Consider the following 26,538-nt stretch of genomic DNA (forward strand, 5'->3'; position numbering starts at 1 on the left):
AACTTTTTTAAACATTTGAGTTTCCCGCCTTAGAGAGTGTTTTCCCAACGTACATTTATTTTAAAAAAAAAATGAAGACCAGATACTTGCTGCAGTTAAATTGCACGTTTCACATCTGTTGAGTGTATTGCTGTGCTGATTACACTCACATTAGAGAAACACTAGATAATTGGAGGCAACGACCTTGATGATGTGAATGTGTATGACAGCAGCTATTTATAGAGGTTGGACAGTGGGAAATAGAAGAGAAGCGGCCATTTGTGCAAATGAGCCTTTCAGTGATTTTACGTGTCCATTGCAGGTGAGAAAGCTTAAAACTCAGACACACCAATTTCCTCTTCAGGAAGCAGAAATAAGCGGGAAAGGACTGGATTTGAACATGGGTCTTTCAGCATCTAAATCCTGCAATTGCTTTTCTCTTCAGTGGCATTATGTCCTAGTGAAATGTTGCCACTGTCATCTGAAATGCACAATTAATAGATTTCAGAACATTAATATATTTCAGGTGAACAAATAGCATAGCTTTGAATGCCCAATTTGACATTTTGTTGGAATAAGTTCGTTGATATCAAAAAGGGTTTTGGAAAATACACCTTGAGGTTCTCACTTATAGATAGATATCCAAGGGCCAATGTGAAGTTATATCACCATGATCATCTGTGGGAGAAGAGACTTGGAAATCTACATGAATTAAAAAAAAAAAGAGGGGCTGGAGAGATGGCTCAGCAGTTAGGAGTGCTTGCCAGTTTTCCAAAGGACCCACACTTATTTCCTAAAACTCATGTTAGACAACTCATGAAGGCAGTTACTAGAGCTCCAGGGGTATCTAAACCTCTCCTGTGACCTCATGGACACCTTTAAACACACACGGCATACACGTGCACAGGCACTGTGAAATAAATAAATGCAAAAATAAAGCATTTTCATCCAGAAAAATCAAACCAGAGGTGCTCATGGGAGTTTCCATTTGTGCGAATACTAGCTTTGTCCATTCTTCTTCGAGTCGAATCATGTGGTACGAATATAGCTTTTAATACCTATTTTCATTCCTCATTTTTGAGAATGGTCCCCAAATCTGGTCACACACTCTTCATATAGTAAGGCTTTTAATTGCCGAGACCTATTCCAGCAGCATTCGTGGCTTTAGGAATCGCACGCCCCCCAGGGCAGTTCAGATACAATGGGTCCATTGAATCACTGATGTGTGTGGTCTCTCAAGGTCGATATTTTTAATCCTAAAAAAAATATAGACCTTATACTATTAGGTTACTTTTTTCCATAGTACTGAATTACCAAAAGGACAGTTACAAAACGCCATAGCACTCCAGTGGGTAACACATCCCATCCACGGAAAATTCTGTAGAAAGTCAAGGAGGAAAACACGCGAAACCACCAGCCCCTTTCGGTGTGCGGAGCTCGTGTTGCAGTTTCTCCCAAAGCAAACATTATTTCCGAACCATAAAGCTGTAAGAGTTCCTCGTGGGAGAACTAGGCAGCGTTCCTCCCAGACCATTAGAATCCCCTCCTGTAGCTCTCAGCCGCTTCTCCAAAGACTTCGCAGCCTCTCTGGAAGTCTCTGCACCAACTGCCAATACTTTGCTGTCTCCCAACATGGTGATGTGGTCATTCGTAAGAGACATTGCTCTGTCATCCTAAATGAAAATACACTAGCACAGACTGCTAGTTTTCCCATGTGCTAAACAACTCATCCGGGCTCTAGACAGACAACGAGAAGGTTACCCACAGTGTAAAAACAGAGAAACATTATGACCCACGGCAACGGCGTAGCTCACGGCTGGAAAGTCATGTGACGACCTGGCTGGAAATATTGGGGAATTTATTGTGGAAACAAACAGTTTACACATTTGTCTGTAAGTCTGGGATGTAGCTCAGTGGAAAAGCACTTGCCTATCACATGGGGGACCTTAGCTTCAAGCCTCAACACTTCAAAAAAGAAAAAAAAAATCTGTAGCTTAAAACCAAGCAAACAAATAAAGAGCCATTAGGTCCAGTTCAGTGTGCAGTTTATTCTTAGAAAAATCCTTGGAAACCAGGTTAACAGTGGTTCTTCAAAGGTAAAAATGCATAGCTTAATTGGTGGCTCGTGCCTATAATCCCAGAAGGCTGAGGCAGGACAGTGCTGAGTTCACAGCCAGCGTGAGCTACGTAATAGTTACCATCTACCCTGGGATGCATGTGGAGACTTTGTCTAAATAATAAATAAATGTGAAATAAGGTTTGTGGTCTAACTATGCATAATGTATATTCTGAAAGATGGCATTATTATTTAGATGTCCGTTAGATGGAACTTTAAGAAATAATCATCTTCCCAGCCCACAGTGTGACTCTTCTTAGTGAGGACTGTAGCAATGGGAAGCACGGTTCATCAGAGACTGCATGTGCTTGTCATTGCTTCTCTGACTGTGTGCCTCTGGGGTTTTAGAGGTCATGTGATAAAATATTCACAATTGAAAACTGCAAGCTCTCCCATCCAACTTTTCCAGAATGAAAGGATGTATCCACCTATCTACACATAGTAGGGGTTAGCAACACATAGTAGGTACACACAAAAGCGCCTATGAGTTGGGCATGTCAGTACTAGCGATGAAAGATGGGAACATACTGGTAAGCCTGAGCAAAATAGATCCCTAGGAAGTTAACGTGTGAAAATGTGTGAGTTTGGCCAACTTGACTATCAAGCTATAATCAAGGGGTGTTTTAATTCATGTCCCCTGTAGAGACCTATAGGAAAGTGCAGAGATGACCAGGCTATATGTTGTAGGTCTTACTGCCTTTGGGTTAGAACTCTCAATAGCTTGGAATGATAGGTAATTTGGGTGTTCCTCTGATGCTCTCCAATATGTTGATATGGTTCGGGTAAGAAAGGATCGATAATGTTTTCATTTTTGAGGATCAAAAGATAAAAAGAAGAGGGAGTTATAAAAAGATAAAAAGTTCTAATGAACTTTTGTAATTAAGAGTTGAATTGTATAACTGATACAAAGGATAATCTAGGCAGGAGAAATTTTTTTCTCAAATAGCGTTTACTAGTGATTTGTGGAATTTTGCTCAACTGACACTTGTTGGTAAGTTTTGAACTAAACAAGTTTTTCCTGTGTTGTTTTCCTTTAACAGCCCACTTTTCCTGTAGGTCCCACCATAGGGACAAATACAGCTATTAGCTTTGCTCCTTACTTAGCGCCTGTCACCCCTGGAGTTGGGTTAGTCCCAACAGAGATTCTACCAACTACACCTGTCATTGTTCCCGGAAGTCCACCCGTCACTGTCCCGGGCTCAACTGCAACTCAGAAGCTTCTCAGGACTGATAAACTGGAGGTACTTCAATTATGCTTGTGTTCGGAAATGCATTGGTGGTAGAAATGTATGTCTGTTAGAATGGATGAACGCTTGTGACATAATTTCATCCATGCACACACACACAGAGTTGTAAACACTTGTATTCACAGTTCTTTAGTGTAAAATTAAAAGAATAACTTTGATATAAGCAAAAGCCATTTAACATAGGTTCTATGCATAAGAAGAAAATATTGACCAGATATGGTGGCCTGTGTCTGTAATCCCAGCACCAAGGAGCTGGGGTGAGAATCCTGCCACAGGTTCAAGTCTAGACTGAGCTACAGAGAAGTCCTGGCCAATGTGGGCTACAGAGTGGGACCCTGTCTCAAAACACTAGAAATATGTCAACCAATAGAATATGGACATCATCAGGATATAAGCTGTAGAGTTGGCCCTTGGTCTTCACACGCTCCCGCTGTGCACAGCGGCAAGAGCTCTCCAGGAAGTTCTGAAAATGGTCAGAAGCCGACAGTCAGGGAAATGGGAGCACTTAAGGACAAGAGGACAAGAAAGTAGCATATCAGCTCCCAACAGTTGTATGAGTCAAGCATGGGTACTCCAGCATGTTCCAGATGCCACAGCATCTTAATGGTGTTGCTGGTAAGTAGGATTTATGTGGTTATTGACAGGTTGTCTTTTACATATCATATTTAATTTAACATAACATATTTAATTTGACATAAATTCAAATATTCTATAAAAATCAGGATTGAGTGCATGTATTTACATACACAAACATACACACATACACTTTTACATTTGGATCAAGAAAATCCTCCTGGGCTTTGTTGAATAAAATTTTTCTTTAATCAGAGCTAAGGATTTGCCTATTAACCCTGCTTCTCTATCCCAGTGATAGTCAACAGAGCATCCCATATGGCTATGTAAAGATCCTGATAGATTTCTGAAAGGCTCCATTAATTCCAATATTGATTAGAATTGTTAGGCAGTCTGTATATACTTAGAATGCAGGCCTATTGAGAATAGTCTTCCAGTGTGCATTCATTTAGATACTAATCAAATAAATCTTGAGGACAAGAAATGTTTATGGGCCCTGGCAAATGTTTTAGAATTTAGAATCCAGGATGTCAAACTTAGATATTTTCAAAAATGCATTCTTTTCACTCAGCTTCTATCTGGAGTATACGTGTCTCTAGAGGAAGAGAATATAAATACTATTTTTTTTTTTACCATTTTGGAAACTTTAGGCTATGCTATGGCTCCTGAATCTGCCCTGAGGATGGAGGTGTTTGGGGCTCTACTTGCTGGGGCTGAGGGAGCTTAGATGCTCAGGATGTGATAGTAAAAACCAAATAAAATGAGTCATTGAGCTTTGTCCCCATCCTCAGGGAGGTAAGCAGATGCGCCATCTTCCCAGAACTGTTTACACACTGCGCTTGCTTGGTCCATGAGTAAACCATCCTCCTGTGCCAGGACTCTGTAGCACCCTAAGATGATTATCCAAGTAGGGGTACCCAGCTGTACACATGTGTGTTGTGTAACCAGCACACAGGCACTATAAGGCATAGGTAGGTAGACTGACTGAAGAGACCCTGAATGGGAGAGAAGGGAAGAGAGGGAGGGCAGGGAGGCAAGGGGAGAGTGAAAGGGAAGGGAAAATAAATGAGAAGAAAAAAGACGGTGTGTATGAATGCAGAGCTATGGCCACACAAACATTGTAAAATGGAACAAAGAATGATAGTACACGATAGAGAAATAGATGATAGTAGATAGATAGATAGATAGATAGATAGATGATATATAGATGATAGATAGATAATAGGTAAATAGATAGATAAAAGATAGATAGATAGATAGATAGATAGATAGATAGATAGATAGATAGATAGATGATAGATAGATAGATGATAGTAGATAGATAGATAGATAGATAGATAGATAATAGGTAAATAGATAGATAAAAGATAGATAGATAGATAGATAGATAATTGATAGATAATCGATAGCTAGCTATCTAGATAGATGCATAGATGATAGATAGATAGATAGATAGATAGATAATTGATAAATGATAGATAGATCATAGAGAAATAGATAGATAGATAATATATATATAGATGATAGATAGATAGATAGATGATAGATAGATAGATAGATAGATGATAGGTATAGATAGACAGATGCATACACATGATGTGTGAGTTGTGTGATGGTGGATATGTTCATGTGTTATGATTCTTATAACTGTGATAAGTATTCAAAGACATGTATGTAAGTAATGAGAATCAATATGGCATTCTTTTCAGCAACAGTGGTGACTTTGTTCAATTATTTTTCCTTTGTTGTTTTAGGTAAAGAGCAGATTTCAGATAAAATTCTTCATTTCAATATTTATCCTAGAAAAAGGGACAAAGCAAAACCCAAATTAGTTTGTTAGAAATTTCGGTAACTTGGTTCAAGATCATAACAGTTTTCCCCTCTGTGAACCTAAAAGCACCATGAGGGGAAGTGGAAAGGGTGTTTCCTCGTTCTCCTTCCTCCTTTTTTCCCTCCTCCTCAATACCTCTTCCCCCTCCTCCCCTGCCTCCCATTTCCCTTCCCTCCCCTCTCCCTTCTCCCAATTCCCTTCCTCCTCCTCCTATTTCCTAACTAACCCCCTCCTCTCTCTCTTCCTATTCCTCCTCCCCCTCCTCCCCCTCCCTCCTCCTCTCCCTGCTCCTGGTCCTCTCCCCCACCTCCCCCTCCGTGGGCACGGTGGGCCCCAGGCTTTCTTCTGCAGCGCTCTGCTCTTTCCCCTTGTCTCAGGTATGCAGGGAGTTCCAGCGAGGAAACTGTGCCCGGGGAGAGACAGACTGCCGCTTTGCACACCCGGCAGACAGCACCATGATCGACACAAACGACAACACCGTAACCGTTTGTATGGATTACATAAAGGGGCGTTGCATGAGGGAGAAATGCAAATATTTTCACCCTCCTGCACACTTGCAGGCCAAAATCAAAGCCGCGCAGCACCAAGCCAACCAGGCCGCGGTGGCCGCCCAGGCAGCCGCGGCCGCGGCCACAGTCATGGTAAGTGCACCGCCCGCGCCTGCACCGCACACCGCCTCCCAGGCCGCGGGTGGTGCTTGCGGGTGGGAAGGACAGCTGGGAGACGAGGCTGCCATTCCTGCTGCTCCGCTGCCTAAGTTCTGTTGTCATCCCCCCACCCCTTTTCGTTTTGTTCTGTTGTCCCCTCCCTTCTTCACAATAACTAAATCCCCAAGGTGCAGGGAACCCCGGCTGTGAGCTTTGTCCCTTCTTCAATCTACCTGTGCGCCCCGTTCCCTTATAACTGGGATCATGGGCCTAAGGCCTTAATGAATCAGAGGGCGGTCAAGAAAAGTCAAACTCAGAGAGCCCACAGGAAAACAGATGCGGCCAGCTGCCGAAGTCCCTCTAGAAGGGAACCCGTGACCCAGCCAGACACCAGCTACCCTTCCTGTTGTCTCTTTGCCCTCACCCCAGGCAATGCTTGCCAAGGGCCCCAGGGAGATGTCAAACACAGTGGCAACTAAAGAGAGACTGAAACTGGAAGCGAGCGAGTTGGTGCAAGACCTATCCCAGGCTAGCCCTTCTCTGCCCCTCGGGAACCAATGCTGTTACAGCTCCTGGATCTCAGTGTCCCTTGGCCACCGAAAGCAATCATTTTGGCCACCTGAAAGCCTGTAAAGACTCCAGAATCCTAAGTCTCACCTACACTCTCAGGATCAGAACTTTAATTTTTAAAAAATAAATTCCCAGTTCGAACTGAGAAATTGGTTAAGAGTATGCCCTGGTCTTTGGGAAGGAAAGTTTAACTCCCAGCCCTGACCTCAGGCGACTCACAGTAGCCTATAGCACCATCTCCAGGAGGCTCTAACTGCCCTAACAAATGCACATCTTCAAACACAGACACACATACACATAACATGTAACAATTCCCAGGTGTTTTGCATGGTGTTGATATTGGAGAATCACGTACCTAGACCACGCCCCAATCTTGGCCATATTGAGGAACCAGGTGAATGGGTTAGAAAGGATCTGACATTGATCTTGACCCTAAAGCAGCTTTTCGGAGTGCTGTGTGCTGGGCAGGGACCAGGGGCGTGTCCTCCAAGGTTTCCAGGTGGCTCAGCTGCTGGGTTCAGCCATAGCTGAGAACCAGAGTGCTAGGATGCAGACATTTCTAGTGGATTCCTGAGAAATCTGCTTTAAGGCAGTGGGCACAGTGCAATCATTCATGGACAGCATTAGAAGCCTGCCAGCCATGAAGGACCTGCTGGGTAGAGTAAATAAAGGAGGCTGGTTGCTGTGCCCTCGAGGAGCTTGGCATGTCTTAGTGGGAGGAGTAGTGCTTCTCACTCACAGACTGAAAAACATGATGGGCTGGGGGGGGTAGGATAAACACAGGGGCCGGTCCTCCCTGGGAAAGAGTAGGTGGGACTTCAGAGAAAGGCGTCACCCAAAGCATGGTCTAGGTGCTGGAGAGACGGCTCAGTGGTTAAGAGCATTGATTGCTCTTCCAGAGAATTCAGGTTCTATCCCAAGCACCCACATGGTTCACAATCATCTGTACCTCCTGTTCCAGTGCACCCCACACCCTCTTCTGGTCCTCATAGACACCCAGGCAGGAGACATTCAGACATACATGCAGGTCAAACACCCTTATATACACAATAAAAATAAATCTCTAAGAAGTTGTCTCGAGAATGCTTTCTAGCCTAGCAGATACAGTCCCACAGTGATGAGCACCCAAGATAAAAGGGGGGCTGCCACATCCCAACACCTCCTCTCCACTCAGCTTCCCTTAAGTGAGCATTTGTGGAAGTCCAGTCCTGTCCCAAGTGGTAGGGGCTCAGCAGAAAGACGCTCAGGGCTTGCCGGCTTTAGTGATTGTGTATATAGGTCTTGATAGTCTGAGCTCTAGGTGTGTCATTCCTCTACCTTCCTGGGGATTTCTCAGCTGCCTCTTGGTGCCTTTGTTCTTTCCTTTCTCATGTGTTCAGACAGTACAGATGTCTCAGTCCCTGCACCCGTGGGGCCACATGAGGGAGAAGTGCTGCCGTGGAAGGGCTTTAGGGAAATCGAGAACTCTGAAACTTGGAGACAGGGAGGAGGGATGGAAAGATAAAAAAACATGCAGATAATTCCATCTGAATTATTTTTAGAGCAAATGTGTCCTTTGTGTGTCTCTCAGTGTAGAGGACTCTGCTCCACGTACTTCGTGAGAGTCCTCTATGTGGTCACTTTCAGAGCAGCTTCAATTCAGTATTCTGGGTGTTGATTCTTGACCAGTAAGGTCATTCATGCATTTTATAAGCCGTGCTAGGTATTCAGACACTCCCTGGGCCAACTGGGCCTCTGGTATTGAGACAATGCTCAAATGACTTGACTTAAATGACCAAGTTTATTGACCAGTGACTTTTCTGCATCAATTAACAGCCCAAGGGAAGGGAAGAAAAGCAGGACTTGGGATGTCACGGCTGTGACCAGCTAGCAGCTCTGTCTCTCCTTGTCTTCAGCCCACCCCACCCCCAGCATGTCAGTTCCACGTTCTGACACCAACTTCTCCTCATGAGACAGCCCATGGCTTGAGACATCTCTAGGGACACATTTTTACATCTGATGACAGAGAAAACAATGTTTTCAACACAGGCTCTAATTAAGGGGGGAAATCATTGTGATTTTGTCGTCTTTGTGGCTATCTCTGTGGTCAGAGTGATAGGAGCTGATTACCTGGGTCACAGTGGCCGTCTCTCAGTATAACATATGATAAGCTCTGGAGATCAATATGTGAATGTTTATCCCTGTAAGTCAAACACCTGTGAAGATTAAAAACATGATAGTCACAGTGACTACCATGCTTAGCCCTGATTTTCTCCAACCTCCGGTTATGTCTGCCTGTTTTCTAGAAGCTGGAGTTCAGTCCTTGAAGGGGGAGTGGACCTAGTCTGGGTCAGCAGCCAGTGACCCAGGCTGGTGGGATATGAGCAGAAATGTCCATTCACCAAACGGGTCATCCCTCAGCCTCAGTCTGAGCCATAGCTGGCTCTGCCACACGCCCTCCTCCACACAGGTCATCCCTCAGCCTCACAGCCTGAGCCGTATGTAGCTGGCTCTACCACGCGCCCTCCTCCACATTCTCACGGACGCTCACCAGAACACGTGAAGGTTGCTGCAGTAGGCGCTGTGAGAGCCAGTTACCATAGTTTCCTGGATTGTTACACCGTGCCCAAATTTGGCGTGCTGAGAAGTCACAGGATCTCGAAGCATCTTCCGAGGCAACCCAAAGCGATGTCATTTCAGAACAAATCCAGTGCCTTCGTGACAGTGACAGGAGGATTACTGAACCTGTCATGTCTTTCTGGTTGCACGGGTGTCTCCTCTGAAACCAGCCTGGGTACGGTTTGATGAACCTCACAGGCACTGTTATCCAGAACACCGTGGAAAGCCTGTTCTATTTTCTTATTTAGAAAGGCGAACAGGACGCTGCACAGTAGAAGACGTTAACAGTCCGTCCACCTGAGTTCCTTGGCAGACAACAGCGTACTTCCATGGTGTAATTTCTTATTCTTGTCCAGGGATTCCCACCCCCCCCCTTTTCTGAAATAATCAGACATTAAGAAAGAATTTAAATCTCTGACTCTCGAAAAAAAAAAAGAAGCATTTATCCCATTTGAACCTTATTCTTTCATAATACCTCTTAAAAACATAAGCACCACTCTCAACAAAACTTTCCAAATGGGAGAGTAAGCTAGCCGGAGGTAACTCTTCAGCAGTTTTAACACAAAGGGTGTTTGATCTTCATGTGTAGTCCTTGTTCACATAAGCCAAAGTGGGAGACAACAGAAAGAACTAGTGTGTACAAGGAAACAGGACGCGCTGCTGTTAGTCAGATAACACACACAAGAGCTCCAAGCACCATGCTTCCCCTCCACCTCGGTATACGAAACCGGTAAAGCAGCCCTTCTGACTGCTCGTACAGGGTTTCCTGGGCCCCGGGTTTGGTCCTCAGCTGTCATGCTGGCCTGGATGATTTTTCTTCTCACCTTTACCTGAAGTGGGGTGGGTTTCTTGACTCTGAAAAAGGAATCTCTGCTTCACATAAAGTCTTGTCATGTGTATTCATCCATTCAGAACAGCTGGAGAAAACCCCAGGCCAGAGGCTCAGTGATGCAGACAGGCCAGCAAGAATAGAGTCCAAGTCTCTGGCATGAAGTAGAGTTATAGTTAAACGAACCCTTCCTGCCCTGGTACCAAGCGAACTCCTAACACATACTGGGCTCCACCATCCCTAAGGTCGGACCTAAGCCTGAAGGTTGACAGATCATTCAGTGCAGGGAAACATGCCAACGGTCAGTCTCACCCGGACCAGCACGCGTGAAACCTTCATACTTCAAAACCTCAGTGTAAGCTGGGCGGTGGTGGCGCACGCCTTTAATTCCAGCACTCGGGAGGCAGAGGCAGGCAGATCTCTGTGAGTTCGAGGCCAGCCTGGTCTATAAGAGCTAGTTCCAGGACTGGAACCAAAAAGCTACGGAGAAACCCTGTCTTGAAAAATCAAAAAAAAAAGACCTCAGTGTATCTTAGAAGATAGTTGCACCTGATAAAGGAAATATGCCATGCAGCGGGGAAAGAGAAATGTCTCTGCCCTCAGTTCACAGTTCTCAGCTTCCTGAACTCCTAGGTTACCCTAACCTCTAAAAGTTAGGTTTCAACTACCTGAGAAGGGAGGGAGGGAGGGAGGGAGGGAGGGAGGGAGGGAGGGAGGGAGGGAAGAAAGAAAGAAAGAAAGAAAGAAAGAAAGAAAGGAAGAAAGAAGGAAGAAGAGAGAGAGAGAGAGAGAGAGAGAGAGAGAGAGAGAGAGAGAGAGAGAGAGAGAAAGGCCATTAAACTTCCATATGCCCGCTCTAGAAAGAAGTAGTTGCCATTACTTTTTCTACATAGAGAGTTCACTAAAGGATGCTCTGTTAGTCAGAAGTGTGTCCCTGAACACCAGCCTTTAGAGACACACAGGCTCATCCAAGGCCCGCCCACTGGGAGCTTCAAGGACTGGGAAGCTGGGAAACAGAGGCTGAAAGTTGAGGGCAGAAGGCTTTGGACTCAGCCATCTGGTGAGCATTCCCAGTGTGATCTGGGAGAGCAGCCATGAAGTCCTCTTTAGTAAATCCAAATCAGCTGAAGGTCCAAAACCACAGTAGGTGTGCTTAGGGCCCACAAGAAGGTCCGGTTTGTAAAGTCCTTTACCGCCAAGCCTGATGACCCGAGTTCAGTCCCTGGGACCTACATGCTAGAAGGAGCACCGCCTCCACACGCTTCATCCTACATACATGTACAAGTGCACACACAGATAAATAAAAACAAACCAAACAATACAGACCCTCCCTGTGTTAGTTAACAATGTGAAACTATACAGGGATGAAAGAGTTTAACCAACATGGAGTCAGGGAAGTTTCATGATACTGTACTTAACATTTAATAATACCCAGGAGTTGCTAGGTGTTGTGGCCCATGCTTTTAACCCCAGCATTCTGGAGGCTGATGCAGGAGAATTGCTGTGCATTCAAGGCCAGAAATTCAAAACAATAAAAGGACTATCTAAGAGCTTGAACTGTTTTTATTTTCAACATTCAGTTTTATTTTGAAAAAGGAAATCAGTGTTGTGTTATTGGATGGCCTTTATCCAAACTGCCCTTCCAGAACATTCTATCCACTGCCGGCCATTCTCTGCCCACAGTTCCTTCCCCCACGTATTTCTCATCTCTTTCCCTGAGTTCCACAGTTCCTAAGTTATCGCTTCTCGCGTGTTTGATCCCAAATCATCAAGTAAGGAGCAGCCCTGCCTTGGCCAAATTAATTGTTCCCATCTTGAGGGCAAAGCACCTCAGCTTTCGTCACAAACGCCATCATTCTACGCAGAACTCCAGCCTGTGAATTCTATCAGACAGACCTTGGGGATTTACCTATTGTGCCAGCCATAGAGGGGGATATCTCATTGTTCCTAATTGCACTGAAGCTGCTCCCTGGATTTCTTTATTTTCACAGAATTCTGCCATAGGGTTTTTCTACCTTTTAATGATTAACTAGAAAAGAGGAATTTTTTCATTGTCATCTAAATCAATCCAGATTCAATGCTACCTTGGTTGTTTAAAGGAAACTCTCTTCCTGAAAGTACGGTTCTGAGTTAAAGGTTCACCTCCCTTCCACAGGCCATTTTAACTCTGCCGTTTTAACTGCTTGTTCTAGTGAAGGTACCACTTGTCATTACCTGGTTTGATCACTCATAGTAGCTAAAAGTACAGATAGCATAACTAAAGAGAAATTATTTTAATGCCCAAGGACACGAAATGCCTTTCCCAAGGGTATTTTCTTAGTCTAACCCGGTAAGTTGTTTGAAATGAATTATAATTTCAAATAAATGAAGTAGAAACAGAACGGATGATAAGTTGGTCACAGGCACCAGGGTAGAGTGGATGTGGAAAGTTTGGAAAGTTCCTTTTAAATTCGAATCACACTAGGTGTGGGACATTAATCCTCATGCTAATCCCATCCTAGCAGAGTGAAGGGAGAACTGAGACAATCACCCGCGTGATTCAGCCAAAAAATAATGACCCAAACCCAAACTGTTTCGCCTAAATAATCTTGTGTTTGACTATTTTTTGCCTGAATTTTTTTTGTCTCAGTTTGCCACTTCATTTTGTTAGGTTAGATCTGAATCAAAATGTACCCAAACAAAGATTTTCAGGGTGGGATATACTTTATTTCTTCATTGTTTTGTATCGGAACTAACTTATCAGATGTTCTTCAGTCTTGTGGTCCCTAAGAGTTTTGCATCCCCCCTTCCCAAGCAATATAAACAAAAAAGTGCTTATGGTGTGTATGCAAGCTGCTGTTTTAATATACTCTCCTGAATTTCAAACATCTATATTTTACTCTCTTATATGCTTTTAACTAAGGTATAGTAGATGCATTTTTGCTTCAATACTAATTTAGGGTGTAAGATTCATTTCTTTAGAGAACGTTTTTGTTGTTGTGCATGCCTAGTGTTTTGTACGTTGTATATTGCATTCAGAATATTTTTTTCCTTCTCACCTATCCACAATGCAATGCCGTTCCCATGATGCACCTCTGCTTGCTGTTTACCTGTATGTTAATTCGCTTGAATCCCATTGGCCCACTGCCATCATGTGCTCGCTGCCTGTTATTAAAAGACTCAGTCGACTGCCAAAGCACTGAAGCGACCTCTCGAAGCAACTGTAGACCTGGTACTTTGACCTTTCACCTTTCGCTTTGCATGTAGCTTTTCAGAGAACCAGCTGAGATTTGTATGTAAAATACTGGTTGCAGCCCAATCATTATTATTAATTTTAAGATGGAGGAGATTCCATAAGGTGTTTAGTCATCTCATTTGCATACGTAATCCGGGAAGTAAATGTATCCTAACAAAATTTAATACCTGTTCCAAAAGAGTGAAGCAAACTTAAATTATGTAGCTCAGGGAAATGCTCATTGTAATTCCTGTTAACCTTTAAATTCAAGAAATTGCCATTCAGCTAAAGAGTAGACATTAATAATAACGCCAATGCTCCTTTCTCCCCCTTAGAGTAGTTTAACCTGTTTTAAAAGCTGAAGCCGTTTTATTTTATTTTTTTCCATTGTTGTTGCTTGGTAGTTTTTCTTTTCCTTAGTTGAGATGCTCCTGTTTTTGGGTTACAGAATTCATGCTTTCGCTCTCAATAACAAATTCTCACTCATTCGACATTGCCGCTCTTTAAATTAAGGTGCATGGCAGAGGCATCTCCTTAGCTGTCTTTTTTAAAAGAAAGAGAAAGAAAAAGAGAATGTTGCAATTGATGATCTCTGTGGACATGGAAGACGTGTTTGCTTTAAGTTGGACACATCCTGTCCAATTCTTCCCTTCCAGGCCTTTCCTCCCGGTGCTCTTCATCCTTTACCAAAGAGACAAGCTCTGGAAAAGAGCAACGGTGCCGGCACCGTCTTCAACCCCAGCGTCTTGCACTACCAGCAGGCTCTGACCAGTGCACAGCTGCAGCAACACGCGGCGTTCATTCCCACAGGTACGTGCCCTGACCGTCACGTCTGTGTCCGTGTCCTTCCGGTCATGTGCTTTCTTCTCATTTCTTTAAGCTGTTTGGTAGAATCTAGTTTGCATTTAGACGTCGCAAAGACAGCCTTGACCCCACCACAGCCCTAACGACCTAGACCTATTGACTTGCTTTGATTACTAAAGACAGTCAGAGGAGTCTAAAGTCAAATGTGTAGTGGGATTTAACTGAGACACAGGAAGCAGTTAAAGCTTTGTGTTTCTTCTGCTTACCCAAGGCCTGTAAAATAGTTTATGTAAGATTTCTTATTAGGTAATTGAAATTTGACCTTAACACTCTATGACCTAAAAATATAAATTCCAATAAATACTAACCGTTTTCCTCCCGCTTCTATCCAGAGCACTAAAATGTCTGAGGCTTTTCAAATTAAAGTCATCCTCTACTCATGTTATTATATCCATTCTCCCTCTCTCTCTCCATCCTTCTTGACTTTCACCACGTTCACAAGTGCCGGGAGTGCTTGTCTTCCATCTCTGAGCCAATGAGTGATGAGGGGGGGCTGCCCTGGCTTAGCCTACCACTCACCGAGACCGCCTGCTAACCGCGGGGTCTCAGAGGCCAAAGGTTTTCGTGAAGCCCTCATTCAGTTGACTGTTTTACAAATGAGAAAACTGAGGCCCCCCCACCCCCACAATGATGAGAAGTGACTTTCCAAGGTGGCATTGCGGACCCAGATGCCAGGCCTGGTGTTCTCGTGCCTGGGTCAGCTTACACAACATCACACCACCCCACCGACTCCCACACGGGCTAGGTAGACTTCTCCCCAAAATCAGATTAGCATGCAATTTTTGTGGCATGAAAAAAATCAATTCGTGTGAAGAAAAACAGTGTAACACGTATCCACTCTGACTCTCCTCCCCCAGCTCCATATTTTACCCAGTTCCATGATTCAGACACAGCCACGCACACACACACACACACACACACACACACACACACGCACACCCCACACCTCACAAGCATGGTCATCTTCGTTCGACCGGTCTCTGTTAGAAACGGGTGGCGTGAACCTTGTTGGGAAGAACGTCCATTGAGTTTTTCCATGTGAAACTCCATCATCCCGGGATAACAAGTAGACATTGTCACTACTCTTTGTGACTGGATTATCATCTCCTTAGATTGCAGAGGATGTGAGGATTAGCATTGGCAATAGCTGCATCTTGCCTCCATAATAGTCTTTGTATAAAAACTACAGATGAATAGTAGCCCACATGAGTTAGTATTTTAGATGAATTAGTAACCTCTAAACTGTACAGAAATATAGATGCAAGAAGCACTATGTCAGAAAGTACCTGAGTTGTGATGTCTTAAAATACCTTCATTTTTTTACCCTATTGCAACATTAATTAATGGCACTCCATGCTGTTCTAGCTTAGCCACATTTGTGATTGTAACCCACCTAAAATAACGTAATTACCAGTAGGGTAGCACATCCTGAGAGCCCTGTATGTTACTACAAGCATATCGTTGTAGACCTTGTGGCCACTACATATTTTAAGAGAGGAAAAAGGTATTGGATGGAAAAACATGAGAGGCAAGTGTGTTTGTGAAGAACTGGTCACGCAGACACCAACATCTCCCGGGAGCACCAGGTAGACCCCGAGCTGAGCCTTACGAAGGCCTCAGCAGCCCTCTGAGGCATCTGGGATACTCAATCCAGTAACGACTGGAGGCTAAACCGCCAAAAGCTTCCTCATTTTAAGTATTTCCCAGGCACAGGTGAGAAACATAGCCTTAGTCCCTGGGAGCTGCGGCTGTGTATGCTGCCCTCTGGTGCCTTCCCTAGGAACAGCTCAGCTGTGTCGGCAGCCTGTGGCCTTTAGAAGGATGTGGCCTTTAGATGGACTGTGGCCCACTTAGTTCTGTGCACTGCAACTGTTAATGGCATGTTTGCTATGTGGTGTAAAGATCACAGTGGATAATCATGTGAGTTTTGTGTACTGGAGTGGTATCTGAACTCCCGATAAATTCACACTTGTCTGAACTGATAGAAGAGAACATAATTTTATTAAAATAAAGTTAGCCTAAGTTCTCTAGCAATTAAATCCATAGCAGAAATCTCCACGGTTGTATCAGGAGATTTTTTTTTGTTTCTTTGTTTGCTTCAGGATATATTTCTGACAAACTATATCTTCAACTCTGTGGCAATGATAATCATCCAAGATTTATCCTGGTTGTTTTTAAACCTCTGCTGATCGGGTAATGATGTTGTACGACCATTTTTAGCAGATGGTTAGCCATTATTTTTAACAAACATTCTTTATAAAAGAATCTTTCTGTTAATGTTATCCATACGCAATTATTGCAGATAGATGGATCAGGGGCATTTGCGTGTATGTGTGTGTGTTGAAAGGCCATCCATAGTAAAGTTTTGATAGGAACTAAAATCCTCCCATTGACAATGAGAATTTGGATTTTAGGAGCTGTGCCTCCAGGCTGTAAATATTGAATGTAAAATGTCACACAGGGTGTGGGCTTCTTCCCCACAGCCATAGTGAGATAATTACTACCTCGGCTGGTGCCTGCACATTCTAGTGGGTGGGACTTTGCTTCTTTGCTTCTTCTTTTTTCTGATAGGGTTTATTTTAAATAAGAAGTTATACATTTGCTCTGCTATGGTAGGAAAGTGGCAAACCACACCTGGTCTCAGGAGCAGCAGTGTAGTAAATAGCTGTGGGCATCTCTGTGGCAAGTTTATTCCGAGTCGCTGCAAGCGTTATTGTAGACATTGCCATTGTTCCTCAAGATGTCGCAGTTCTAAAGTGGCAAACAGTTGTGTGCATTTTGCAGGTGGAAAAACTGAGGCTGTGTATACACTACAAAATGGCATGCAAAACTAAGAGTGTTCCCAGAGAGCTCTGGCTCACAGTGTCTGTGCAGTGGAGGAAGCAAATGTTGGAGAAGGCTTTATCCATAGCATCGGCTTCCTGATGAAATGCCCTGCCGGTCACGACAGAGGCAATACAGTCCTTCCTTGACCCTCCTTGAAATACTTCATTACATTGGAAGTGCGTGTGGAAGCTTCTAGGCCATGAGAAACTACACATGTTACATAAAGTTTTCACACACTAGTAAAAGGATTATTCATGTTCGGTGGAAACTCTCTGCCTAAGTTAGAATGTATGGATTCTACTCCATTCAGCAAGCCCTCCTGGAACACGTGCTATGGTCCGGATTGCAGACCCACAATGAGAATGCAAAGGGGTTAAGAGCTGGGTAGAAACACAAGTCCACAGTAAGATGAGCGAGCCCGGATTTGAGCATGGGCTTGAGGGTGAAAGAGACAGGCAAGGCGTTCATTTTCAGCAGGCAGTGGGAGAAGCATTGCAGAGAAGGAAGATTTTTCCAGAGCGGGAGAAATTTGCTAAGCACTTTGAGAAAGAAGTACGATTTTACCCCTAGAGGAAGAGCATGCTGGGCAGGTGTGGCCAGAGCAGGTTTGGAGAAGAGAGAGAGCATGGTTTGCTGTGGTAATAGTTCAAAGTACTCACAGGACCTGTGGGAAGAACAGGGTAGGACGGAGGTGAAGGGTGGGAACGCGGCTCGCAAAGCTGAGTGAGTCCAGAATCCGGCATAAGGAAAGAGATCCACATGTCAGAAGCCCCACAGTTCGATGTTCAAATCACTCTTGGCAGGTAGAGAAAGGGGCTCCATGAAGTAGCAAGGTCAAGCACTTCCCACATCCAGGACACAAGCCAGAATGTCGCTGTGCAAGTCCTGTGTGGGTCACACCCTTTGTGACCCAGGAGGCCCTGGAGCAAGACCGTGCAAGACTGTTCATTCACTCTGGGGTGCAGAATAAAGGGGGGATTTTACAGAAGGAACTTTGGAACCTGGCGTGGCTGGCTTTCAAGTGGGATATAAACCAGGCTCTTTATAACGTTCAGGAACATATTTCTCCCAGAGCCCTTCTTACTGCTGGCTGGAACAGTGACGCCACGCAGAGGTATCCCGAGATGCCCTGTTCACCTTCTCAGACAGGATCTCTGCCCTTCTGAGTTCACAGCGGAATGGGAGAGAAAGATGCTAAAATTCATACAAATAGGTTGTTAACATTTAGCATACTATGAACAAGAACGCAAAGAGCTCAGATAACCAAATAGAAATTAAAATAGAAACTAGCATAGATGGCGGGGGAAGTGGGGAAATGACACATGTGTTGACCCATGAGAGATGAACGCAGTGGCTACAGACCTCTAGCCACGGGGAGGGGGACGGCTGTGGGAAGCCCAAAACTAGATTCAAAGTATGATATGTTCAGTTGAAATCAATGAAGGCCCATCCAGATGGACCCTGGTACCAGGGAAGGGGATACAGTGGGGAGGTGGGCACAGCCTGGGCTAGCAGGGCCTCCATTGTTCAGCATCAGAAGCCAGCAAATCCTTCCAGAGTTGAGGCAACTCCGCAGAGGAGTGGGAGCGGGAGTGGGCAAGGAGCAGGAAAGCCAGATGGAGTTGCACGAATGCTTGAGGCTTTCAGAGCTGCAAAAGTGACTGATAAGAAGACAGATGCTCAGCGAGGCAGACACAGCCTCAGGCTGGCTCACAGGTCCTGGGGATGCCATGAGGGAAAACGGCATCGCCTAACAGCTGAGGCCAAAGCGCTCCATGGGTGATGATACCCACCAGGTGTTTCCAGATATGGAGGAGACAGTGTGAGAAAGAGCACAGCTGGGTGAAGAGACCTGTGACCAGGCAGGACACAGAATGTGGAAGCCATAAGTCCACTGGTAACTTTGAAATGTATAGGTCGAGAGACACCTGGAAGACCCACAGAACAGAAAAATAAAAATAACCCAGGACAGGTTCTACAAACTCTAGTATGCACAGAGAGGATTCAGCATAAGCTTTTAGAGTGGTGTGTGTGTGTGTGTGTGTGTGTGTGTGTGTGTGTGTCCCCGACTAAGAATTCGAGGGAAAAAATTGACTTAGCATACAGGGTGTAGAGACGTGCAAAGTGGCTCTGAAATTGTAAGTGAAGATGTAACTGTTCTTCCAACTGGGCAATAAACCAGCTGGAGAGGACTGGAGGACAAACAGAAGCCATGAAGCTGGGTGTAGGGGACTGCCTAGACCCTGGGGAAGAGCAGGAAGATAGGGCTGGGGGAGAAGATCTCATCAGCACAGAGGGCTTTGGAAGCATGTGAGTACCTCTGTGTGTGTCGCGGCGGGTGCGTGTGTGAGGTTGGATGACCTGGCACATCTCTGTAACAGAAGTCCGTGGTGGCCCACTTGAAAAGCCTTTTCCCAACGGAGTAATGTCAGCCTGGTCAAACGTAGGTCACGCCAGAAGTCCTTATCAGAGTAAATTAAGACAAGCAGTTTGCAGAGTCCACACCGAAGCTCTCAGTGGGTGGTTCTGACACCTTCAGCAGATACACCTACATTCATTACATAGACCACTCATATGGACATCCCTGAACTCCCAGGAATCCTTCTGTTGCCTCAGCCTGCATCCTGAGGGGCAGGACCCGTAGCAGATCATCCCTCAGTGCTCACAACACATCTGACTGGAGTCTCCAGTGATGCGTGTGCATCAAGACCATCCACGGATAACGTAGTTCTTCCCAAGGAAACACTGACACTGTCACTAACCTAGAGCCCAATCTGAGATGTCCTACCCTCTTTGATCCCTTTGAAGTTACCTTGACATGACCGTAATCAAATCTCTCACCTGGGTCCTAGTGGAGCCCCAGATCTGCATGCTTGCTATATAATACTTAGACCCCACCGGTAGGTGCCACACCTTTGTCACAGCGAATCCTAGCCAGAGAGACCCCAGAGCTATGTTCAGGAGCCTCCAAGTCATTACTAGCATCCAAGTAGTAGCTTAGGATTCCCCTGCCGTACCTGGCACCGCTCTGATTTAGAGGCTAGGAAATCTAAATTCACTGTTCCTATCTCACCACCGCTACTGGCACCCCACACATTTCATCGCCAAGCAGACTTTAAAGCCATGAGCGTGGTGCACTCTGACGAGTACCAAATCTGACCTGAATTTAGCATGGAACTCGATTCTCGCCTTGCCCTTGACCCACGCTGCACATGACCTTGGAGGAGTTACTGTGCCTCAGATTTTTCATCTGTAAAATATAGCCACTCTCCGCCTGAGAGGGTGGACTTGATAATGTCCGGACAAGACGTTGACGTCTTCAGAGGGTGCTGTGGTGTTATCACCTGCCATCCCTGTTAGAATCACGTTGGCCTAGATGAACAGAAAGGGGGAAGGAATGGGAGAGTGGGCCCGGAACCTTATTGGCTTAAAGTGAGTTGGCTATCTCTGTGTCTATACTGACGGTGTGAACAGTCCTAAAACAGTGTGAACTAACCCTACTGATTTCTGGTTGTGCTTCAGTCTCACTTTGAATGTTAACTCTAAACCGCTAACCTGTTTCTTTCCCTTTATTCACTTTCTCCACCCCCCTTGCATGACTTCAGGGTCAGTTTTGTGCATGACACCCGCTACCAGTATTGGTAGGTTTCAACCTTTTTTTTATTTGTCTTTTATATGATGTACAATGCCTTCGCTGTTTAACATTGATTTCAGAAATGGTAGAAAATGATTTAGGAAGTAGACCTGAAGGCTTTAATGGCTTTAGACTTACCGTGTAAGCTATGCTTGTGTAATTAAGAAAACGATAGTTGTTGATGTGTGACCTCTATGTCAGAACAATCACTGCAGAGATAAAACCACAAGTACAAGTGCGCTTTTTAATGATTTGTGTTCTGTTTCTCTTTATAGTTTTTCTGGTTTAGCATGAGGCAAACAGAGGCAGGCTAATTTCATCAATGTTTAAAGTTTCATAGTGGTGTGCCTTGATCTCCTCTTTGCTGTGTGTTAGAGTTATCAGAGCTTCCCAGAAATATTTACTTTTGGAAAAAAAAAACTATACATGGATGTATTTTGAAATCAAGTTTCTGACCTTTCTTGCACAATTATCTTTTAGAGTGTTGACTTATATATGAGATATAGATATATATATATTCTACCTCCACATTCCCATAGGTGGGAAACTTTAATAGTGGAGTCTTCTCTTACATTCGGGGCCTTGGTGCAAAAGTCTGTCTTCAGGGCATCCAATCTGTTTCATGTAGGAGTCTAGAAAGTAAACATTGGCAAAATGGATCTGGTCACCTCACAGTAAATCCTTTAGAATTGCACCAAGGCCATTTCTTTTGCCTTACTGTTTATTGACCAAAATAAACATAATCCACTGAAATTCCAGTTTATAAGTGTGATTCCAAATTGGAAAAAAAAAGTTTACTTTAACCATAATTAATTCCAAAGCTCATCTTATCTTCTTAGGTCTTCTGAGCCTTCAGTGTCATAGAATTTATGATTAGTCTGCTTTGGTTAAAATATATTCTCATTTCATTGGATATTACAGTCTCATGTTTTGAGAAGCAGCCATTGTTACAGTCATGATACACTCTGAATTGGGAATGACTCTGTCTTTGGAAGCAAAATGTTTATGAATACATCAATCAAATCAGTGTGCTTTGGCCTTTCTGGGAATCACTGATTATGTTTGAAGACTTCCTTTAATTGTACTTGTAATAAGCTATTTTCCCTTTTTATTTCTCTCCCATGCTTCCTTGCTTTGCATTGTGATTGCATGCCATCTGCTGGTTTAACCCATGATGGCTTGCTGCTCTGATATTCACCATGCCAAATACCACTTCTATTACCATAATGCTACACCCTCCTGTTCATTGCTCCCATGGTTCCCCTCCTGAAAGTACCCATGATGCACAGCGCTACGTCCGCCACTGTCTCTGCAGCAACAACTCCTGCAACAAGTGTCCCCTTCGCAGCAACAGCCACAGCCAATCAGGTTTGCTCCTTTTAAAGCTTTCTTTCACAAATCCCGAACTCTAAATGAGTGCTGATATTTAAAAAAAAAATTCTCGGTGAGAATTTTTTTTTCATGTTTATCCATCAAATTTTATTTTTTTAATTAGTTTATAGCAAGCATTTGTGGACAGGTTGCACTTATTTAGAGTTAACATTTACTGCAAATAATGATGTAGCTATGTTTTGTGTTGCACTGTTTGTTTTCGTACCTAATATTGTGTAATTAACCTGACAGGCTTAAATTCCTTTAGTACAGCATTTCTTGTCCAGTGGTTTGTGAGTTGCCACCCAAGAAATGTAGAACCACACCAGTGGGTGCTCCCAAGACAGCTCCACTTTGATTCGGTTCATTCTCTGGTGGAAGAAAAATGAAAATTCTCCTTCCATATTCTAAGCGTCTACTTTGAGGTCTGAATAATTCTGATGAACACTGACCTTGGTCACAGGTTTTGCCTCAGTACCCACTGGCAGATCTGTTCAGATCTGGTGTAAGAGCCGTGCCACCCCAGGAGACCAGTGTGGCTACCACTGGGCTCACCATGGCGGGGTCTAACTGAATATGAGTGTTTACTGTGTTGGCTAATGCATGTGCCACTAGGCCAATGGGGACGATTCCCAAAGGGGAGAGCCAGTGAACTATTTCCTACTCTGCAGTCACAAGCTGGCCGTGTCCTTGATGCTGCCCAGCTGGTTTACACATGTTTGCTGGCCGTGAGGGACAAGTGGGAGACAGCAGCATATCCTCTTGTCTCACTAGAAAAGCACCTGACACAGAGGCCTTCCCTTCGTAGGGTAATTTTGGTTTTTTTGTTTAATTTTGTGTTTTGTTTTCTTTTAAATAAACTCAACTGTGCTGAGAAAGGGTGGAAAGGATAAAAAAAGTAGTTTGGGGTACTGGGAGGAAGGACAGGCAAACAGGAAAAATGGTAAGTTAAACTCTGGGGAAGACTTGCTAAGGTAGAGATGGCTGTCTCTAAGCTTCAACCTGAAAACTGGAAGAGCAAGGTTGGCTCCAGTGAATACATGACCCCAGTGCCCTGGACTTCCTCCAAAGGAGAGGAGGAGCTACACTGAAGGACATGAATAAATGTTAACCCTACTGTGTCATCTGGTAAAGCAGAAGACTGAGCAGAAAGGGAGGGATCCACTCCACCAGAGACAGTTAAAGAGGACATGTCTCCACCTCTCTGCTCTTCACAGTGCAAGCCTGGCCACAAAGAAACACTAGCCTGGCTTCCAAACCAGTACTACAAAGAGCAGCAAATAAGTTCCTGCACTAGGAAGACTGGGTTTCTGTTTATTTGGTTGGTTGGCTGGTTGACTGGCTGGAGGCTGGTTGTTTGGATGGATGGATGGATGGATGGATGGATGGATGGATGGATGGATGGATGGATAATTGAATGGCTATATGGCTGGTTGCTTGGTTGGATGATTAGTTGGCTAGTTCATTGGTTGGATGGTTGGTTTGCTGGCTGGAGTTAGTTGGCTGGCCAATTGGTTGGTTGGTTGGTTGGTTGGTTGGTTGGTTGGTTGGTTGACTATCTGGTTGGTTGACTATCTGGTTAGTTGATTGTTTGGTTGATTGGCTGACTGGCTGGTTGGTTGACTAACTGGCTGATTGGATGGATGACTGATTGATTGGCTGATTGGTTGGTTAGTTAGTTGACTGGTTGGTTGACTGGATGGATGATTGGTTAATTGGTTGGTCGATTGGTTGGTTGGTCTATTTATTAATTGATTGGTTGACTTGCCAATTGGTTAGCTGGATGGTTGGTTGATTGGTTGGATGGCTGACTGGCTGGTTGTCTAGTTGGTTGGATGACTGGTTAGTTGGCTGGTTGATTGGTTGGCTAGTTCATCCAATGGTTTTAGATAGTGATGGGACAAAGGAGAGAGACTTTGCACCCTTGTAAGTTGGTTCAAAGCCCCCCTCTCACTCACTTGTCATGGGGCAGCTGGTTGCCTGCTTTGTGGGTCTATGTCCTGCCTCTTAAAACCAGATTCATGTGAGTTTGATCCACTTATGTTGCAAAAATCCCTGTTTCCTAAGGAAACAGGCTTCAGATATAATCCCATAAGAGTACCCGTTTTAGTAAAATTCCACCTATACTTTATGACAAATCGAACACTCCCGATCTTCAGAAGTCTTTCCTAAGAAAGGAGAAGGGGGCAAGATAAAGAAATGCTTTAAAGCTTTAGGGTAAATCCCAGCCTGCCTCACACGCATGCAGCCGTGAGTGACAGATGATAGTTCCTGGCCTAGAGATTCTTCAGGCTGTTTGTAGGAAGAGCTAAAACGGTAAAGGTAGAGTAAAGCTTACACAGGTGTGCAGGGGAGAAAGGAGTATGCAGGCCAGCCAGACGCTTCAGTGCCACTTCAGGGTGTGATTGATGAAGGAACTAACAAGTGTAATTGGGACTTAATACAGAGCAGGGGAACTAGGGAAATCTGAGTGGCTTCCCCAGTCCTTGACTCCTTCCAAATTTGCAATTTGTAAGACGGTTGTTGTTGGGGAGGCACATTGATGGTGAAGAGAATGGGGTGTCAGCTCCTTTGCAGGTCTTTACATATGGGGGGAAAGCAGATCACTGAAATGTAAGCTTTTAGATATGATACTCTTTAGTTATCTCAATGAACTTCGAAGAGCCAGGCGTCTACCAAAGAGCTCTCAGCACCTAAAAGCAGGAAGCTCAGAGGTGGTTAATAAGTGTGAAATAACAGGCTATCATCTTGTTAAAGTTCACTCTTTAAATGCCAATCGAATCAGGCCCATGTGACCCACGAAAGTCAATAAAAGCTCATGAACAGATAGATGACCTTTGAGATCTGTGAATGTTTTACAGACCCGAAGCTGGACATCTGGAAGGAGGTGAACTCAAGGTGGGGGTGGAGCTAGGGAGGGCAAAGTTCACTGAGTGACAAGCACTTGGCCAGCTCGTCCTTCAGGAGCCACGTGTGTTTGCACACAGTGCAGTTGGGTTTCAGCGGTGTGTCTGCTAATTCAGATCGTCATTTCAAACGCTGAAAACTGCAGAGGGGCTTGTAATTAGATACAAGATTTGAAGGAGGAAAGGGCACAGCAGAGCTCCCGGTCGGCCCCTCCACTCAGCTCTCTACGCCAGCCCCAGGCGACATACCACCAGTTGGTAAACCATGGCCTCAGCAGAATTTCCGCCAGCCCCAGGAGACACCACCAGTCAGTCTTAGGCTCAGCCAAACACCCGGGACAGTTTCACAACCTTAGACTAGTAGCTGGAGAAAGACAGAATATAAATATATTCCAGAATTTTTTTTTAAAGAAAAGGCTGCTTAGCTCTAGAAATAGATGTGTAAACAAAAATATAGCAAGTAAATTTATTAAATAATTTTCTGATTAATTAATGTCTTTGAATCTCAATATATTAAACTGTGACTAATAATAATAATCATAATATAAATCACTTCCTATGTAGCAGGTATGATTCTAAATGCTCTCTGGTATATTACATAGTATGTCAAATGTTTGACTTTATTACAGACATTTTACAGACATATTACAGGCATAGGTAAACAACTTAGAACATTTTGTCTAATCAAAGAAGGATGTGGGTTAAAATTCCTATAACCTAAATGATTACAGAACTCTGCTACGGTCTTTGTTTTGTTTGTTTAGGATTTGATGTTTTCAAAATCAGCTTCTGTTATTTGAAAAGAGAAGAGATAATTTACATTTTAGCTTCTTCATTTGTATTCAGAGGTCATTTAGTTCCCTTGAGTAAGGCTTTAAAGGCCCAGCTAAAATGGAGCTAATGTTGAGTCTTCCCTGAGGCCCCGCCCCCAGCTCAGTGTCCTCTGACTCAGGAACTTTGTCTGCACAGGGCTTACAGCACTGTCCTTGGTCAGCGGGATAAAGGCACAGGTACATGGAGGTGAGGCTTGGACAGTTTTGCTGGAGAAGAGCCAGTGATTGATTGGCCGGTGTGTGGGCGTGGCATAAGTGTCTGACTCCTGTTGGGTATTAGCCTTAATGTCAGGTTAAAGGACTCAGCTCCTTTCTTGGCCACTCTGGGGATCTCACACAGAATAGTCTCAGGAACAGAAGTCAGACGACCGAGCAGATGGGTCTGAGACAGGCGAGTCTGCAGATCTAAACTGGAGCAGTGGCAGCTGGCAAGCCGCCCGGTCAGCCTCACCTGTGTGCATTAGGCACGGAGTGTAACGTAAAGGCAAAGACAGAGAGGT

The 26,538-nt window shown here is 44.3% G+C and overlaps 1 protein-coding gene across 6 annotated transcripts in view; it reads left to right on the forward strand.

Annotated features, from left to right (window-relative positions):
• The window catches only part of Mbnl2 (muscleblind like splicing regulator 2), a 151,502-nt gene that overhangs the window by 100,284 nt on the left and 24,680 nt on the right, over positions 1-26,538 (forward strand). Inside the window, exons 4-9 of one of the 6 annotated variants that reach the window (XM_075949412.1) lie at positions 3,136-3,336; positions 6,124-6,387; positions 13,548-13,601; positions 14,261-14,414; positions 20,900-20,935; positions 22,202-22,296. In XM_075949412.1, the coding sequence (XP_075805527.1) occupies positions 3,136-3,336; positions 6,124-6,387; positions 13,548-13,601; positions 14,261-14,414; positions 20,900-20,935; positions 22,202-22,296 (804 nt within the window). The remainder of the gene's footprint in view (positions 1-3,135; positions 3,337-6,123; positions 6,388-13,547; positions 13,602-14,260; positions 14,415-20,899; positions 20,936-22,201; positions 22,297-26,538) is intronic. The other 5 variants (XM_075949416.1, XM_075949415.1, XM_075949414.1 and 2 more) reach the window with 5 other exon arrangements.

Source organism: Microtus pennsylvanicus, chromosome 15 (genome assembly GCF_037038515.1).
Source record: "Microtus pennsylvanicus isolate mMicPen1 chromosome 15, mMicPen1.hap1, whole genome shotgun sequence".
Classification (NCBI taxonomy): Eukaryota; Metazoa; Chordata; class Mammalia; order Rodentia; family Cricetidae; genus Microtus; species Microtus pennsylvanicus.